At 35.7% G+C, this 20,667-nt stretch overlaps 1 protein-coding gene across 1 annotated transcript in view; it reads right to left on the bottom strand.

Annotated features, from left to right (window-relative positions):
• CD2AP (CD2 associated protein) overlaps window positions 1-20,667 on the bottom strand; it is a 141,241-nt gene that overhangs the window by 44,714 nt on the left and 75,860 nt on the right. The window contains exons 6-9 of the mRNA XM_060615687.3: window positions 7,886-8,073; window positions 5,502-5,580; window positions 5,012-5,106; window positions 2,778-2,882 (exon numbers count right to left, since the gene is read on the bottom strand). Coding sequence (XP_060471670.1) covers window positions 2,778-2,882; window positions 5,012-5,106; window positions 5,502-5,580; window positions 7,886-8,073 — 467 coding nt within the window. The remainder of the gene's footprint in view (window positions 1-2,777; window positions 2,883-5,011; window positions 5,107-5,501; window positions 5,581-7,885; window positions 8,074-20,667) is intronic.

Raw genomic sequence — 20,667 nt, 5'->3', positions numbered from 1 at the left:
AAGACATCCATGTCCAGGAAGTACAGACAGTTCCAAACAAGATGAAACCAAAGAGAGCCACACAAAGATATATTATAATTAAAATGGCAAAAGTTAGGGGCGCCTGTGTGGCTCAGTCAGTTAAGTGTCCAACTTCAGTTCAGGCCATGAACTGACAGTACAGAGACTGGAGCCTTCTTCAGTCTCTGCCTCCCTCTCTCTCTGCCCCTCTCCCTCCCTCCCTTTCTCTCTCTCTCTCTCTCTCTCTCTCTCTCTCTCAAACAGTAAAAAAAAAAAAAAAAAAATTAATAACAAATAAATTCCAAAGACTGAAATCATAACAAGTATCTTTGCCAACCCCAACAGTATGAAATTAGAAATTAACTGCAAGAAGAAACCTGGAAAAAGCACAAACATACGGAGACTAAACAATGCTACTGAACAATCAATGGGTCAACAAAGAAATCAAAGAGAAAATAAAAAACTATGTTGAAACAAATGAAAAATAGAAACACAACTTTCAAACCTATAGAACACATCAAAAGCAGTTCTAACAGACAAGTTTATAGCAATCTCAAGAAATACGAAAATTCCCAAATAAACAGTATTAATTTACATGTAAAGAAACTAGAAAAAGAACAAAACCCCAAGTTAGGAGAACAAAGACCAAAGCAGAAATAAAATGAAACAGAGATTGAAAAACAGACAAGATCAATAAAATTAAAAGCAGATTACTGAAAAGATAAACAAAATCAATAAACCTCTAGTCAAAATCATGAAGAAAAAAAGACAGGGCCCAAATAAATAAATTAAACACAAGAAACTATAACTGACACGATAAAAATATAAAGGATCCTAAGAAATTAGTACAATTACATGCCAACAAATTGGCAAACACAGAAGAAATGGATAATCATGATAACCACATAAAAAGTAGGATTCTAGAAATGTATCCATTTCTTCTGGGTTCCAAGACTTGATTACAAAAAAATAATAAATAGACCAATTACAAATAATAAAATTCAATCAGTAATTTTAAAACTCCCAGAAACAAAGGTCCAGGACCAGAGAGCTTCACAGATGAATTCTACCAACATTTAAAGAGTTAGTAACTATCCTTCTCAAATTATTCCAAAAAATCGAAGAAGGAATGCTTCCAAACTCATTTTACAAGGCCAGCATTACCCTGATATCAAAACCAGTCAGATATCACACACACAAAAAGAAAATTACAGGCAGTATCCCTGGTGAATATAGATGTAAAAATCGCCAACAAAATATTAGCAAAATGAACTGAACGATATGTCAAAAGGATCATATACCATGATCACGTGGGATTTATTTCAGGGATGCAAGAATGACTCAACATTTGCAAATCAATCAACATAACACACCATTTTAACAAAATAAAGGATAAAAATCATATGATCATCTTAACAGATGCAGAAAGACCGTTTAAAAAAATACAATATCCATTTATAAAAACTCTCAACAAAGTGGGTATAGAAGGAATGTACATCAAAATCATAAAGTCCATATATGACAAACCCACAGTTAACATCATACTCAATGGTGAAAAGCTAAAAGGCTTTCCTCTAGGATCAGGAATAAGACAAGGACTCCCCCATGCTTATTCAACATAGTACTAGAAACCTTGGCTAGAGCAATTAGGCCAGAAAAAGAAAAGCATCAAATTGGAAAGGAAGAAGTAAAACTGTTCACTACTGTAAGACAATATATTATATATAGATGATGTATACATACACAATGGAATACTCCTCAGCCATTAAAAGAATGAAATCTTACCATTTATGACAACACAGATGGACCTACACAATAATATACTAAGTGAAATAAGTCAGACAGTAATGACAATACTGTATGATTTCACTTATATGTGGAATCTAAAAAACAAGACAAATGAATAAACAAAACAGAAATAGACTCCCATAGACATAGGAAACAAATCCTGGTTACCGTAAGGGAGAAGGTGAAATAGGGAGCAGATAAAAGAAGATTAAGGGGAGTAAGAAGTACAAACTTCCAGTTACAAAATAACGAAGTCTTGGGGCTGTAATGAACAACATAGAGAATATAGTCAATAATGTTATAATAACTTTGTATGGTGATAGATGGTAACTAGACTTATCACAGGTGCCATTTTGTAGTATATAAAAATATCTAAACCTTATGATCTACAATACCTAAAACCAATAGGACACTGTATGTAATTATACTTCAGTCAATCAATCAATCCTCAATTAGATCCATTCTTCCATGGGGGAAAAAGGGATCAAGTTGCAGAAAAGCAAAAGATCACTGATGAATGACTCAGCCTCACTTCATTCACTGTAAGAAGTGAGACAGAGGTCTTAAGTCTTGTAAGAAAGCAAAGACTGCTTCTTACCCTCCCAAAAATGCACTACAGAGTAATATAGTAAGATTAACAGTTCCTTAAAATAAGATTTTCAACAAAAGTACAATTAAAGTACAAATTCTTCCAGGCAAGTGTTAATTTGTCTAACTAGTATGAGAGACTTTTTTCTTTAAATTATAATAAAGTAATGAAGTCTAAGGTTACTTTTCAATATAGTCAGTGGGGAAAGAAAACCTGAAATAAAGCACAGAACTGAAATATTTTTTTGTTTTACTACAGCTCAAATCAATTTTACCTGAATATGTAAACTGGAAACCGCCTCATAAAGTTGTTCAGTAATAATGCAAACAAAACTGTTTGTAAAGAAATACTGGCCAAAGGTTCATTAAACAGTTATCATCATTGAAAAACAAAAGCTTACTGGGAAGTCTTTATCCAGTTCATTTATCTGAATAGCAAAATTATCTGGAAATACTCCTTCTCTCCCATTAAGTTCACCCTTCCACCAGCCAGTTTCTCCAGTCTCCTATAATGCAAATGAAGAATCAAATAATTACATTAATTTCATATTATTTAAATATATATTTACTTATTAAACATTATATAAACTTATTTATATAAATACTATAAACTATACACAAGTATTATATTTAAAATTGAAAAACAATAAATATAGCATTCACAATGCAAAATATTATATAATATTAATAATAGGTGTTATCTTTAAATAAGAAAAAAGTTCACAACAAAATATAAAAATACTGAATTCCATTATTTTTACAAGAAAAAAAAAAGGGTTGGGGAGCTTGGGTGGGTCAGTTGGTTGAACGTCTGACTGTGGCTCAGGTCATGATATCACAGTCTGTGGGCTCAAGCTCAGAGCCTGAAGCCTGCTTCAGATTCTATGTCTCCTTCCCACCCCTCCCCAACTCCCACTCACATTCTGTTTCTCTCTCTCAAAAATAAACATTAAAAAAAAATTTTTTTTAAAGAAAAAGAAAAAAAAGAGTTAAACAGATCATAAGGTCCTCCCTAAAAAGCAAATATTACCCATACATTACTTCCAGCAGTAGTTATAAAATTGGGATTTTTTTTTAATGAGTCAAAAATTTTAGGGGCGCCTGGGTGGCTCAGTTGGTTAAGCGTCAACTTTGGCTCAGGTCATGATCTCACGGCTTGTGATTTCGAGTCTTGCATCGGGCTCTGTGCGGGCAGCTCAGAGCCTGGAGCCTGCTTCCGATTCTGTGTGTCCCTCTCTCTCTGTCCCTCCCCACTCACGCTCTAGGTCTCTCTCTCTCAAAAATGAATAAACTTTAAAAAATAAATAAAAAACACATGAGTCAAATAATTTTAAAATTTGGTTTATGAGGATAAAAGGTTTTCAGCGAAGAGAAAGGACAAAGTGCGAGAAGAGGGTGGACAGAGAATATGACTTTCTAACCTGTATCTTACTTAACATTCTTAACACTTTATCTACCAAAACACAATCATATTATTCATTTCTCTAGAAATTAACAAGTTATTCTACAATTCCTTCTAAATACCACCTGGCCATGAGAAATAAGGTGCAACCAGTCCAAAACTGTATGGATATTAAAAATTACATATACTAAACCATCCGATAACAAAGTCAATTCAAGACAAGGGAAAATTTTTCAGAAATTGTGCTATATGGTCATTAACAAAAACTGTATTTTATTTATAGTTTTCTTCTATTACGGATAGTTACAGGGGCACCTGTGTGGCTGAGTCAGTTGAGCATCTGACTTCAGCTCAGGTCATGATCATGTGGTTCGTGAGTTTGAGCCCCATATCAGGCTCACTGCTGTCAGTGCAGAGCCCCCTCTCTCTGCCACTCCCTCGCTTGCACTCTCTCAAAAATAAAACAATAACAACAAAAAAAAATAGTTAAAGGATTCTGCCCAGACCCAAATACTCCTGGGTTTTCTTTTTCTTTTGCCATAATTCATTCTAAGTTATAAAACTACTTAACTCTTTGAAATAGCTGCATCATTTTCCAAACACAGTATGGTCCATAAACGTTTACAATATTGATGGAATTCTGTTTCCCTATTCATTTTTTTTTTTAATTTTTAAAGTTTATTTTTGAGAGAAAGAGAGAGAGGGAGAGAGAGTGTGGGTGTGAGGGAAGGGCAGAGAGAGAGAGAGAGAGAGAGGAAGAACATAATCCCAACCGTGCTCCCCTGTTGTCAGTGTAGAGCCAGATGCAGAGCTCTATCCGATCCCATGAACCGTGAGATCATGACCTGAGCTGAAATCAAGAGTCAGACACTTAAACGACTGAGCCATCCAGGGGTCCCATTCTTTTTCTTGTTATATTATAAACGATACAAAAAACATTAGATGCAAAAAAAATGTAATGGGGTAAACTAGGAAGTGAGAACAGAAACTTAGAGGAGTGGGGCTAGAGAAAAAATATAACAGGCTGGCAAAAGTAATCCCCAAAACATCAATTATTATACAAACAGACAATAAAAATCTACTCAAAAAAAATTTTCTGAGAATTTACTATGTGTCATGTTCTCAGGACACAGAAACAAGACAAAATCCCAGCTCCTCCAGGGCTTACATTGTAGGGGAAATAGAAGAATGAATAAATTAAATAATTCACCAAACACCTGACAAGTATCTTACCTTACTTATCAAGTGGATTATCTCTCCCTCTTTAAAAGAAAGCTCATCTTCATTAGTACCTTCATAGGCAAATAATGTTCTACAATATTCCTTAGCTAAAATAAAGAAAGGAAATAATGCAGATTAAATAAATTGGTTCTTTTAACAATACTTATTAAGCCTCTACTTTGTGTTAAAAAAAAGTACACTAGAAGCTGTTAAAGATGAATTTAATAATGTCGGCCGACACTATCTACTGAATTAAGTAACAATTTCATTACTTCATACTTTCAAATAGTTCCTAGTGCTAATATGTTCTAGGCGCTGGTTCTAACTGTAGGGAGATACATCAGTGAACAAAGCACACTGAACTCTTCGACCCTGCAGTGCTTACCTCTAGTAGGATCTAATACTCTGATCAAGTAGTACAGTGTTGATACACAGTTTCAAAAAATCTAATACATTTGAGCATGCTTCTTTGCCAACATGAAAATTTTATTCAAAAATTTACCTTTAATTTTACTTTCCGTGTCTGTTTTTGTTATCTCCACACTCTGAGTTTTGGATCCTACTGACTGTAAAATTAAGGGCTAGAAAAGAAAAGGACGGTATCAACTATTTTAAGTGAGAATTAAGATAATAGTATTAAACAAAATTTTCATTTGCAGTAAGCCAGCCTTCCCTGGTGGTACTTATAGCCAGGTTAGTAATGTGACTGAAAAGACAGAGATAACAAAACTACTGAAATGATAGCTCAGAACTTCAAATTTTTAAAACTTCCTAAGAATAATACACATTCTGATACCCATAATACAGTAGTGTCACTTAATTTTAAACCTCCAAAATAAATAAAAATAATAGCACCTGAAAATGTACTTAGTAACTCCTTAGCTAAACACTTTACGTACCTTATAACTTAATCCTCTGAATAATCTGTATAAAGTAAGCATTATTATTCGTTCCTCTTACAGACTAGGAAGCAGTTAAGAAACCTGCCCACCCTAACAGTAATTTAGTAGTGGAGCCTGGATTTGAACCTAGGAAGTCTGACTCTAGAAAGTGGGCTTTTAAACCACAGCACTAAACTTCCCTAGGATGAGATAGAGAAAAAAAAAAAAAAGGTCTTTATACTTCATTGCTGCTATCTGAATGAAAACACCTAGGTAATGTTACAACCCTTACAACTATAGTCAGTAGAAAATTTTACATTGTAATTGACTAAAGTAAGTCCTTCATACTAGTGTTTTCCTTGACTTCTCTCCCCAGAAAGAACATTACTTTTGACCTTAGCTTTCATTTAGTTAAAAATCTAAATATACTACTAACTTACCTATCACTGTGTGTTCTGTTTATCTTTTAAGATACTCACTTTAATTTTTCACAAGCCTAACCATCATTTCTTCTAATCTGACATCAATCACCTACAAATATAGCAAATGTGCTCTCTATCAATTCCTGGATCAGTATTCAAAAGCAAGGCTTGCAAGGCTCTCAAATAGGGTGATATTTGAGATGACTCTCACTAACAGTTACTCTTGAGTAGTGAACATTGTAAGTGGCAATTGAAAGAGTACTAGTGTAATCATTAAATAAAGTTATTCGTTATGAATCATAAGCTTTAAAGTTAGAAAGGAGCCCCAGATTATCTAATGTCCTTCATAATGCAAACAGTGCTTCTCCAGCATCCCTGGCTATTATATGGCTGGCTATACAGCACCATTCCAAAAACCACAAGAATTCCAATCTTTACCTTGAATCAAGGTATCGAAACCAAGAACCAATTAGGCCCCATAATCTTACTGCCAGACAGTCTCAGAGCTAGGAGAGGGTAGGGTAGAAAGTACAAGTTCTCTTTCCTGAACCCAAATCATTATTACATGAAAATGTATGTAGCAAACTGGGAAAGAAAAAATATGTGGAAACTAACCATTTTAGAAGAAAACTTGAGAATATATTTCGCCAACCGAATCAGTCTAATTAGTGAAATATAGCGGAACTAGGTAAGTAAATACTGAAATACTTTCAACTCTTAAAACTTAAATACAGACATACAACTGAGAACTAAAATGAAACAATGCCCTAAAAGTCAACAGGAAAACCTCCTAACTGAAGTACTCAATCTGTACCTCTAAGGTGTGAACCTCAAAAAACAGCCTTGAAATTCATGTTCTAAAAATTGTAGCTCTTTTCCCCCAAAACAAAACGCTATTAGTTTATTTCAAAATCTGTTACTAAAGGGGTGCCTGCATGGCTTGGTTAGAGGATCGTACAGCTCTTGATGTCGGGGTTGTGAATTAAAACCCAACACCTGGTCGGAGATTACTCAAATAAATAAAACTTAAAAAAAAAATATTTGAAACCGATTATTAGATGTTATAATTTATGGTACATTCATTTTGATTTATTTCATAATGCCATCAAAATGCTAATGAAAAACAAAGTTCTCCATACATTTAGAGGAGAAGCAAATTTCACCACTGCCAACAATCCAGAGGAGAGTTAAGTAGTACCTAATTAACTTAATACCTCATTGTGAATCCATTTTAAAATGCCCATTTTAGGTCTATTTCAAATTTAAAGAAAAAGTATGTAATTTTAGCTTTAAAAGGCAAAAAACAAAACAAAACAAAAAAACTCCTGCCCTTTCCATTTTTACCTATGGTAACTAAAAACTTAGAAAAGTTGGTATTAATACCAATAAACATTCTCATTTTATAAGAATCAAACATAAACATTAATCAGTGTAATGCTGAAAACAGTTTCTCAGTCGTCTCGATCACAACCAATTATTAGCAATCTCAAAAAAGGGTGTGTAACAGAGTTGCAAACTGACTTACACCTTAAAAAGTGCTTCATGAGAGTTAAGTAGAGTTAATCTAAGTTCACCATTATTACCTTTTCTGTTTTCTTTTCTTCTACTTCACTGCCAGATGTTCTCGTCCTCAGTTTCACAGAGCCTTCTTTAAAAATGTCTCCAAATCCAATTCCTCGAATTTTCTTTGGCTGTGTGACTGATCCCAGTGCAGCCTCATTCCCACTGCCCAGAGACGCTGAGGGTGAGGTAGGCCCAGCAAAAACGTTTTCTGAAAGAATAATGTGCTTTTGAAGAATGCAGAATTACAAAGATTGTGATATTCCCCTCCCATATTGTTTACATCCTATGCCTAATTAAAATGATAAAATAAAAAAAGTTAAATGACAGAGTACTAAAATATCCAAAAAAGTAAGATTCGCTTATATTGCATTTTTTGGATACTGTTTAAGATTAAGGTATCAATTTTAGGTATATTCCATTAGTAAAATGCTAATTAAGAAATGTAGGGGGCGCCTGGGTGGCTCCATTGGTTGAGCATCTGACTTCAGCTCAGGCCTTGAGCTCACGGTTCAGCTGGTGAGTTCAAGCCCTGCACAGGTTCGCTGCTGTCAGGCTGTCAGTGTAAAGCCTGGTTCTGGTTCAGACCCTCTGTCTCCCTCTCTGCCCCTCCCCCACTTGCACTATCCTAAAAATAGACAAATATTTTTTTAAAAAAGATTAAATGCTTGAGATAGGGTTCAGTATTTTGTGTGAAGATTTTTGATAACGAATTCAAATTTCTTCATATGCTACTCAGACTTTGTATTACTTCCATTTGTTGAGAAGTTGTACTATTCAAGGAATTTGTACATCTAAGTTATCAAATTCATGAGTATATTTTTTCATTATCCCTTTAATGTCTGATCTGTGGTGACATTCACATCTGGTTATTAACCAGACAGTAATATTTTCTTTTTTCTTCAATCAGTCATTAGACCTTTATCAATTTTGTATCTTTTCAAAAAACTCAACTGTTGAACTTGATCTTCTTGAATGTTGTTGGCTTGTTTTTTATGTCATAGTTTCTTGCTCTCATTTCCTGCTCCAAATTATTTCAGGTTTACTTTGCTCTTCTTTTATTGATTTCAGATAAAAACTTAGATCACAGACATTAGTTTTTTCTTTTCTAGTATTACCACTGAAAGCAGTAAATTTCTCCATAGGTGCTGTTTTACCTGCGTTCCACAAATTTTGATTGTTTCCATTTTTTTTCATTTGAAAAACCAGTTTTTTCCCTCACAATTTCTTCTTTGACCCACAGGTTACTTACAAATATTTAGTTTCCAAGTAACTGAGGATTTCCCAAATATCTATTGCTAAAATAATTCCATTGTATTCACAAAACCTACTTCATAGGACTTGAAATCTATTAAGTTTTCTGAGACTTCTTTGATGCCCAAACATTAAGGGTGTATCTGTTAATATTCCATGTACTCTTCAAAGGAATGTGTATTCTCTTACCAGATTAACTATCCATAAATGTCAGTTAGATCCACTTATTTGATTATTCGAGTCTTCTACATCATCACTAATTTCTATCAATTAATGAGAGAAGCGCGTTCAAATCTATGTGTGGATTTGCCTGTTTCAGTTCTGGCAGTCTCTGTCTCACGTACTTTGAAGTTCTGGTATTAGATTACACATATAGGGGTGCCTGGGTGGCTTAGTCAGTTAAGCATCTGACTCTTGATTTCGGCTCAGGTCACGATTTCACGGTTGTGAGATCGAGTCCCACATCAGGCTCTGCACTGAGTATGGAGCCTGCTTGGGATTCTCTCTCCCCCCACCTTTCCCTTCCCCTCCCCTGCTCTCTCTCAAAATAAATAAACATTTTTTTTAAATAATGCAGTTTTAGAATTGTTACATAATTTTTATGAATTGACTCTATCATTATGAAATGTTCCTTTTTATCCCTGGTAATATATTTTTTTCCTGAAATACACTTTGACATTAATGTAACCATTCTAGATTTCTTACGCTTTGCACTGAATTCCCTTTTTCTTCTTTCTTTTAACCAGTACCTAAATATTTCAAGTGAGCTTCTGGTAGGAAGCATATTAAGCATATTACCCAGTCAACTGCCTTTTCAATTAGAGTTTTTAGAGAACTTAATTTTCATGTAATCACTGATGTGGTTTAAATCCATTATCTTGCTATTTGTTTTCGATTTACCCAGTTGATCTTTGTTCCTTTCTCTCTCTTTTTGTTTTGGGGTTTTTGTTTTTGTTTTTTGCTTTAACAATAGACTTTTATTTTTTTCATTTTGGGAGTTTAGAAGCCAGATCAGTGCTGGCATGTTGGGTTCTGGTGAGATCTCTCTTCCTGACTTACAGATGGCTGCCTTCTCACTGTGCCCTCATATGGCCTTTCCTCAGTATGTGCACATAGAGACAGTGGGCTCTGTTGTCTCCTTTGTTATTAAGATATAACTGACATATAACACTATATTAGTTTTAGGTGTACAAATAATGATTCCATACATGTATGGGTGTGTGTGTGTGTGTGTGTGTGTGTACAGTGAAATGATCACCAGTCTTAATTAACATCCATCACCATACAGTTATAAATTTTTTTCTTATAAAGAAAATTTTCAACATCTTCTCTCCTATGAATTTTCAAATATACAATTTTATTAACTATATTTACCATACTCTGCATTACATCTCCAGAACTTATTTTTATATATAATAAATTTATAAATTTATATATATGTTTATATATAATTGGAAGTTTGTGTCTTTTGACCACCTTCACCCATTCTGCCCATCCTATACCCCTTGCTTCTGGCAACCACCAATGTTTTCTGTATCTCTCAGTTTAGTGTGTTTTCAGATTCTATATCTAAGTGAGATCATACAGTATGTGTCTTCATCTGTCTGACTTACTCCATTTGTAAGTCATCCATGACTTATTTCGCTTATAAGTTTTATCCATGTTGATGCAAACGGTAAGATTTCTTTATATTCTGTGGCTGAATAATATTCCATTGTGTATATATAACATTTTCTTTTTTTAATTTAATGTTGTTGTTGTTTTTTCTTGATAGAGAGCACACACGAGAGTGTGTGCACAAGAGTGCATAAGCAGGAGAGGAGTAGAGAAAGGAGGAGAGAGAGACTTCCAAGATCAGCGCAGGGCTTGATCTCACAAACTGCAAGATCATGGCCAGAGTTGAAAACCGAGAGTCAGATGCTCAACTGACTGAGCCACCCAGGTGCCCCATAATACATTTTCTTTATCCATTATGTAAATAATGCTGTGATGAACACAAGGATGCAGATATCTTTTCAAGTTAGTATTAATCTTCTTTAGGTAAATGACCATAAGTGGGATTGCTGGATCACATGGTAGTTTTAAGTTTTTGAGGAACCTTCATACTGTCATAGTGGCTGTGCCAATTTACATTCCCACCAACAGTGCAGGTCGCTTCCCTTTTGTCCACATCGTCACAAACACTTCTGGTCTTTTTGATAACAGCCATCTGAACAGGTGTGAGGTGATATTTCATGGTGGTTTCGGTTTGTACTCCTCTGAATATTAGTGATGTTGAGCATCTTTTCATGTATATATTGGGCATCTGTACATCATCTTTGAAAAAATACCTATTCAGATCCTCTGCCCATTTTTAATGGTTTTTAGTTGCATAAGCTCTCTCTCTCTCTCTCTCTATATATATATATACATGTATATATATGTGTGTGTGTGTGTGTGTGTGTGTGTATATATATATATATATATATATATATATATATATGGAGATTAATGTCTTCTAAGATAAATGATTTGTAAATATTTTCTCCCATTCCATAAGCTGCCTTTTCATTCCGTTGATGGGTTCCTTTGCTGTGGAGAAGATTTTTAGACGGATGTAGTCCCATTTGCTCATTTTTGCTTTTGTTGCCTTTGCTTTTGGAGTCAAGTCCAAAAACTCGTCTCCAAGACTGATGTCAAAGAGCTTACCACCTAGGTTTTCTTCTAGGAGGTTTATGGTTTCAGGTATTTGTTGAAGTCCTTAATCCATTTTGAGCTGATTTTCGTGTCTTTTTTTTTTTAAGTAATCTTTACCACTTCATTTTATTATTTATTAGCTATTCCTCATTGTTTTACTTTCTTCGGGGTTGCTCTAGCTTTATAATATGCCATCTTTAACCCAACAAAATCTACATTCAAATAACACTATACCACTTCACATACAATGGGCACATTTCCATTTCATCTCTTCTGTGTTTAGAACTACTATTGTCATACATACATACCTATATTTTACTTCTACATTGTTTCCCATGATATATTATTTTGTTTTAAATAGTCAATTATCTTTTAAAGAAATTTAAAAATGGGAAACTTTTATGCTTATCCACAAATTTACCTCTATTTTTGTCACTTTTCATTCCGCTTATATAGATACAAGTTCCCATCTAGTATCATTTTGCTTTTTTCCTGGACAATTTGCTTTAATTCTTCTTTAGGATGCATTCTGCTGGTAATGAATTCTCTATTATTCATTGGCTGAAAACTTTTTTTATTTTTTTAAAACAGGTTCCACGCTTGCCCAGTGCACAGCCCAACACGGGGCTTGAACTCAGGACCCTGAGATCAAGACCTGAGCTGAGAGTAAGAGTAAGACACATAACCGACTGAGCCACCCCAGGTGTCCCAGGCTGAAAACTTTTTTGCCTCACCTTTATTCTGAAGAGTATTTTCACAAAAATAGGATTCTAGGTTGACCACTTTTATTCTTCCAACACTTCAAAGATCTCATTCCATTACCTTCCACCATACTTAGTTTCTGATGATTATCTGTGGATTTATATCTTTTTTATTTTTAAGTTTATTTATTTTTAGAGAGAGAAAGAGAGAGCGGACTTGTGTGTGAGACAGGGAGAGAGAGAATCCTAGGCAGGCTCCTTGCTGTCAGTGCAGAACCCAACACAGGGCTCTATCTCATGAACCGTGAGATCATAACCTGAGCGGAAATCAAAAGTTGGATGCTCAACCGACTGAGCCACCTTTCTGTGGATTTTTATCTTAATTCTTCTCTACTTGAAGTGCCTTTTTCCTCTAATTCCTGAAATTTTCCACTTCACTGTTTATTTTTAGCACTTAATTATGATGTGCTTTTACCAGCCCTGAATTGTATGTTTACCCTTTTTGAATTTGTGGATTTATAGTCTGCATCAAATTGGACATATTTTAATATCTTTCTTGAAATATTTTTCCTGACCACCTTCTCTCTCCTCTTTTTCTGTAACTCTAGCTATGTATGTTAGACTCTTTAAAATTATCCCAAGTTTTTTGCAGTCTTTATGCTCTTTGTGCTTCACTTGGGATGCAGTCTACTACTACATTCTCAAGTTCGATCATTTTTTTCTTCGTGCTCTACTGGCAAAATTCCACAAGAAGGAATTCATTTCAGACATTGTGTATTTTGTCTCTAGTAGTCAGTTCCATTTGGTTCTTTTTTTAGATCTTCTATTTCCCTCCTCATTAAGCTCGCACTTTCGATTACCTCCTTGAGCATGCTGAGCATTTTTTTACAGTTATTTTAACATTCTTGTTGCCAACTCCATCATTTGTGGTCCACTTTCTATCAATCAATTTTTCCTCCAAATTGTCACATTTTGCTACTTCTTAGATATATAGCTGGTATTTCATTTTATTCAATGTCAGTGAGTGCTAGATCTTGTTCTAATCCTTTAAAAACCACTGGTTCTCAACCTGGGGTGCTTCTGTAACCCAAGAGATACGTAGCAATGTCTGGAGACAATTTTAGTTATTATAGCTGAAGAGTGCAACTAATATTCAGCAGGTACAGATCAGAGATGTTTATAAACATTCTACAATGCACTGAATAGACCCCAAAAGCAGAGCTATCCTGCCCAAACGTCATTAGGGACAAAGTTAAGAAACCCTATATTAAAGAAAACTGATCTTTTTCCAGCAAACAGGTAAGTATCTGCATACCAGTGTGAAGCTTTTTCAGGGTAGACCTAGAATAGCTGCTATTTGAAAACCCATCTACTCTCACTTCACCCTTCCAATGAGTTATCCATGTATTCAATGAAGTCTCTCAAAACCAAATGGAGAGAATTCAAAAATTTTTGACCTTGTTTAAGTTCTGGGAATTATTCATGTTAATCCCCAGTAATCACTACTCTTCACAAACTGTTCACGTCTAACCTCATGAGGCCACACCCCATACAATGAGAGATTGGTATTCAGCCAAATACTCAAGGTAACTCTGTAATCACATTGCTAGAGCACTTTCACTTTCACTCTCCCTCTCTCCAGGTAATCAGTTCCACAATTCTAACTACCTTGGCTTGGTTGAACTCTAATCTCTAACTCCTCAACAAAACTGACAACCTTCTGTTGAATTTCACTCTTCCTGCACTACAGTCCAAATATTACCTCCTGGTAGAAATTCAGGACAATGATAGGGTTTTCCTTATTTGCCCTTTTCTCAAGTATCTCATTCCTGTGCTGCCTATTCTCTGAAAATACTTGGGGTTTTTTTGTTGTTGTTGTTTTTGTTTTGTTGCGAGAGCGAGAGCGAGAGAGAGAGAGAGAGAGAGAGAGAGAGAAAGCACACATGTGAAAAGGGAAGAGTGGCAGAGGGACAGGAGGTGGAGGGGGAGAGAGACGGGGAGGGAGAGAGCAGGGAAGGAGAATCTTAAGCAGGTTCCATGCTCAGGGCTAAGCCCAATGCGGGGCTCAATCTCATGACCTTGGAATCATGACCTAAGCCGAAATCAAGAGTTGGATGCTCAACCAACTGAGCCATCCAGGCACCCCTGAAAGTACTTGTTTTCAATAACTTGTTCAATTTCCCAGTTTTTAAGGTGGGAAAGTAATTCCACACTGTCTTACTCCCTCACTGCTAGAACTGTGGTCTAAATATTGTAATATACAGCTTGAATAATCAGCCTATCAGACAAAACAATATTCAGACAGAATAGTATGAGGTACCTACTGAGAGGCCTTTTAAAGTGAAACAATCTATGGTATTAATAAACCATACTCTGATAAATGCAACTTCAAATGATTTTAAGGTGCAATTTCCAGTTTTTAGAATTATGACCAAAAATGAAAATTTTCTTTTAGATTTAGTGACTGTAAACTTTACTGGAGTCCTTAAAGCATATCATTAAAATAAATGCCTAGATATTAAAAGTATCTAGTACTAATAGATAGGCTGATTGCTTTCACCTCATTGAAAATTGTCAAAACTACTATATTATTAAATCAATGGTTGGAAGGCAGTATAGTATAGCGATAAAGCACATGAACTTTAGAGTCAAACTTTTTTTTTTTTTTTAATGTTTATTTATTTTTGAGAGACACAGACAGAGCATGAACGGGGGAGGGTCAGAGAGAGGGAGACACAGAATCTGAAGCAGGCTCCAGGCTCAGAGCTGTCAGCACAGAGCCCAACGCGGGGCTCGAACTCACGACCATGAGATCATGACCTGAGCCGAAGTCAGATGTTTAACCTAATGAGTCACCCAGAAGCCCCACAGAGTCAAACCTGCCTAATTCATATCACCTCCTCTACTATATGTGCCCAGTGTCTTCACCTGTAAAACAAGACTCTTCATAAGACTGCTATGAGGATTAAACTGATTCCTATGAAGTGCTCGACAGTGTCTGGCTCAGTGGCTCTTATTTTTAATCAGTTTAAAGATGTATTACTGAGCACCATTCAAGTTAAGAGACAGCATGATAACACAGAACAAAAAACAAAAGGGAAAACATCTTAAACACAAGGAAGAATGGGAGGAGAAGGGGAGAGGAGAAAGGAAGAAAGGTATATGGAGAAGGGGGTTGGGTGTGAACAGGAGGTTTTATAATCAGAGAAAACAGAAATCTTACCAAATGCCTATATACTTCATCTGTCAGACTGTCCTTGAATTGCTAAGCTTGTAGAAAAATTGTATCTACATTTTATGTGTGCCACTGTCAGAAAACGTAACAGCAAGTAAGTCTTTCTATTAAGCCTAAAACTCTCTCTTCCTTTTGTATTAAATCTCTATAGCAAAAGCCACTTAATGGCTTATACCTCCAAATAAAGTGACTTAAAATAACCAAAAGTCCTAAAATATAATTGTTGGGGAAAAAAAAAAGGAATCTTTATGTGAGCTGTACTGAGTGTTAAAGAAACGTAAAACAAAGTAGAAACTTGATGAAAATACAAAGCATTTGATAGAAGCAATCCAAGTTCACTATTTTTTTTTTTTTTTTTTTTAGAGAGAGAGCATGTGAACAGGGAAGAGGGACAGAGGGAGAGAGGGAGAATCTTAGGCAGCCACCACACCCAGCATGGAGCCTGACATGGGGCTCAATCCCACAACCCTGGGATCATGACCTACAGAGAAATCAAGAGTTAGACGCTAGGGGCGCCTGGGTGGTGCAGTCGGTTAAGCGTCCGACTTCAGCCAGGTCACGATCTCGCGGTCCGTGAGTTCGAGCCCCGCGTCAGGCTCTGGGCCGATGGCTCGGAGCCTGGAGCCTGTTTCCGATTCTGTGTCTCCCTCTCTCTCTGCCCCTCCCCCATTCATGCTCTGTCTCTCTCTGTCCCAAAAATAAATTAAAAACGTTGAAAAAAAAAATTAAAAAAAAAAAAAAAAAGTTAGACGCTAAACCGACAGAGTCACCCGGGTCCCCCGGCTCACTATTACACATTAAATGGGGAACTAATGTAGAGTATCTTAAAGTAAAACACGTAAACCAAGTAGGACTTAGAATCTAAAGTTGCTAGCATAAATTCCCCCTCTTTTTACTCCAAAGAATATCTTTCAGCATTATTCAAAGATTTTAAAAATAATCCTACATTCCCTAAGAAAATGTTGTGTGTGTTTTAAATAGTTAAAATCTGTATTCCTTAGTTCCTAAAGAGAATCTTCAGAAACAGCATCTGGCTATACAAAGACTCACAATGTATTACCAGTAAAAGTATCAAAGCCCCACAACAATTTTCCTTACAAAGCTGTTCACTGGGAGTTGTTCAAGGTGAATGCCAATGTGGGAATACAAACACCAAAGCAAGTGTGCACCACCTTAAGCCCTGCAGGCCAAGCTGCAGACCACCAAATTTCCCTCCACCACCTTTGGCACTTCCAGCATATACCACCATTCCACAAGCATCCCGTGCACTAGCAACAAGCACTATCTTCTTTTCCAGAGCCCAAATAATCAAATGAAACCTCTGCTGACTCCTTCTAAGAGAATGAACCCTCCCTACCCATAAGAAATCAGAACTTCTAAAGAACAACCCATCAGGGTTTCTTAACCATTTCGTGTCATGCATGCATCTAGTAGCCCAGTCAAACCCAGAGGAATGTGTGGCTCAAAACATTGAACTGGGAGGACCCTTTTAGTTTCCTCAAAATTCTGACCTCTCATTTTTAGCATCTCTCCTCTTTTATAGAAAAAAAAAGAAAAAACAAAAAAACTCAGACATCTCTCCTTCAGTTTCCCGGCACTAACTCTGGTGTCTCTCCAATCGAGACTAATCATGATACCTACGGTGAGAACCTCACTTCCTCTACCTTCTGGGCAAATCCTGTTCTGGTGATCAATCCCATTCTTCTGAATTTGCATCTTCAACTCCTCCCTCTCCACTTGTTCTTTGCCACTGAATATATGTTGTTCTCAACTGCTGCACTGCTTTATACTTACTCTCTCCACTGCTTCCCCACCCAATCATCTTTCTTTACTGCCCTTAGGCAGGTCATGAATGATCTCTTTGTCCCTAAATCCAAGATTACATTGTATTTGTCTTATTTTACTTAACCTCACAAGCAGCATCAGACAATACTGCCTATGTCCTCCCTGAAAAACTCTCCCCTTGACTACTGCACACTCATGGGTTTCCTCCTGGCGCGCGCTCTCTCTCTCTCTCTCTCTCTCTCTCTCTCTGTGCCTTCTTGGTCTTCTTTTTAGTAATTCTATCTCAGCTAATACCATGAATGTTGCTATATAGGATTCGATCCAAGGCTCTTTTCCTCACTCTAGACAGTCTCTCTAGGTGATCTCATCTAACTCCAAAGCTTCTGCAAAGGCTGTACAACAGGAATGTTCCTTACATCTTTAAAACTGTAAGGAGACCAACATGAACAAAGGGGCAAGTTAAATAGGAGACAAAGAGAGGTAGGGGGAGGCATATGTAGATGCCCAGTCACAGGGCTTTGTAGCCAATTTAAAAAGACTCTGGCTGTACTTTAAGTAAAATACGTACCTACTAGAAGGTGAGCACATTAACATTCAGGAGGCAGGTAACAGCAAATAACAGCCTATTGCACTTGTACAGCAAAAAATAACTTATACCAGAGTAGGAGCAGTATTTAGCAGGTGACAAAATCAGTTAATGAATGTGAGATTAAGAGTTAAAGATGAATCCAACTCTGGTTTAAATAAAAGAAAAATGGAGTTGCCATTAATTCAGATGAGGAAGACAGTATAGATCAAATTTAGGTGCAAGGAAAAGAAGAGATGATCACTTTGACCACCTTAAGTTTGAGATACTTATCAGACATCTAAAGGGAGATTTTTATAGGCTTAAGGCAGGGAAGAGACTCACACACAGTAGAAAATACCAGAAGCTATAGTCACTGGCTTTATAGAATAAGGGGGGATATTGAAATCAAGTCCTACTTAGCAAATTAAGTGGAATGTAAAAGATTACAAAGGACATCTAACAAAAATGGTTAAGTATATTTGACAAAATGAAAAAGGAGTCATTTCATTTTATAAAAATGGAAACATAACACTTCCATAGAGAAGCAAAGCTTTTCCTGAAATTGATTATCAGAAGACACTTATCTTGAGACTTTATAAAGAAATCACCAAGTAATAGAATAGATTATAAACTTACCACATTCCTATAAAAAAATGTAATAGTGACTTTCTTATATCTTATATTCTACAGTTCTTCAATGAAAACTGAGGACATAAAAATAAACTGCCCATGACCTGCCTACACTGTCTTGAGTCAGGATTACCTTCTTAACATTAATAGCTGGAGTTCAACTGGCCAAACCAAGAAGACCATCCCATATATTTTAGTTTATTAAAGAGAACAACTTTACTAAATGTAAAGGGGTATAAGGAGAAACCACATAATCAAATGTGCTGGATATGGCTTTTCAATATTATAAGCAAAAAATAACATTTTGTAATGTAGAGTCAACTATAATTCTTATAACAGCTACTATAAACACAACATACATACCAAATAAGTAAAACAATAAAAAGACTGTAAAAATACCAATTACAGAGTACATTACATTTCGTTAGGACATAGGAATAGTGGATCAATTCTTCTAATCATAATGCATAAGATGGAACTCTTAAATCAGAACTTAAAATTCTTTTATCACTAGAGGTTTCTAAAGTCCTTATAAAGCACACACTCCTTGGCATTCAAATCAATATGCAAAAACTTTCTGCCCTAAAAGTTAGAGTTTTTTAAAAAATGGAATTACAGTGTACTTCAACCACTGACTTCCCACCCCATAATCACAAAGCTCCACATTTAGAACGTGATGTTATTTTAAAGGGGTTAAGCAAGCAAGGAAGTACATTTTTAGCAGATAAAATTCTGCAAAGTTACTAAAATTCAAACAAGGCTGAATAGTGCAAGAAAGTACCCAAAGTACTTATAAAAAATTATAAATACAAAATATAAAATATAATAAAAATTTAAATTGTCCATCTTTTGCTGGTGGCCCTATATGGACTTAAACTTTTGTACATATTTTAACGGCTGAGTTTCCATGGCATCTTACACATACAAATTTTAATATTAAAAATAAATATCAGAAAATCCAGTTACCTATGAAACATAAGAAACAATAACACACGTAAGAAGTAATTCAGGGGATAGTGTTAAGTAATAACTGTACCACTAAATTTAAGCCAGATGCTTTCAGTATTTGTTTGTTCTCTAATGCTTTTTACACATCCTTAAAACATAAGTCCTGACTTTAGAATACCAAGTATTCTCAAATAAGTGTAACATAAAATATCTGTTTTCTATGACTCTTCTGTATCTTCCTATCTCATTGATTTTCTATCTTTCAATGTAATCAACATCTGCATTGAAACAGATTTCAGCGTCCCAACCCCACCGCACTCCAACTCCTAGCAATAAAAACTGCTCTGCTTAACACAACTTTATCAGGGCACTATTCAAATACAATTGACTCCACATTAAAAAAATTTTTTTTGAATGTTTATTTATTTTTGAGAGAGACAGAGAGAGCACACATGAGCGGGGGAGGGGCAGAGAGACAGGGAGAAACAGAATCAAAAGCAGGCTCCAGGCTCTGAACTGTCAGCACACAGCCTGATGTGGGGCTCGAACTCACAAGCTGTGAGATCATGACCTGAGCCGAAGTCGGACGCTCAACCGCCTGAGCCCACCCAGGTGTCCCACGGACTCCACATTTTTTTAAATAGGCAAATTAAAGGAAAGAATGAGGTAAAGAAGTAAAAATAAAACAGTGTGGTAAGAAAAGTACTAACATCCATTATGCTTCAAAACTTGCCGGGTACTATGCCAAGTTTTCTCTATACACATAATCTGAAAAATGAGGACATGCTTAAATGAGGTACTGATTAAATAAAGGACACTAGACAGACATTGACCAAAAGGCAAGTTTTTAAAGGATTCAATTATTTGTTGCTTTAATTCATACAGTTTAGAGTACAGCCTTAGAGAAATTTAGAATCTTAAAAAGTTCATTGCAAAGGAGAAAAAATACACCCAAAGAACACTTAGAAATGGGAGGCAACCTAAAAATGGAAATTTACACCTTTCACA

The sequence above is a fragment of the Panthera onca genome, chromosome B2 (genome assembly GCF_046562875.1).
Source record: "Panthera onca isolate mPanOnc1 chromosome B2, mPanOnc1 haplotype 2, whole genome shotgun sequence".
Classification (NCBI taxonomy): domain Eukaryota; kingdom Metazoa; phylum Chordata; class Mammalia; order Carnivora; family Felidae; genus Panthera; species Panthera onca.
Note: the sequence above shows the minus strand (reverse complement) of the source record. Positions and strands in the feature narration are given on the sequence as shown.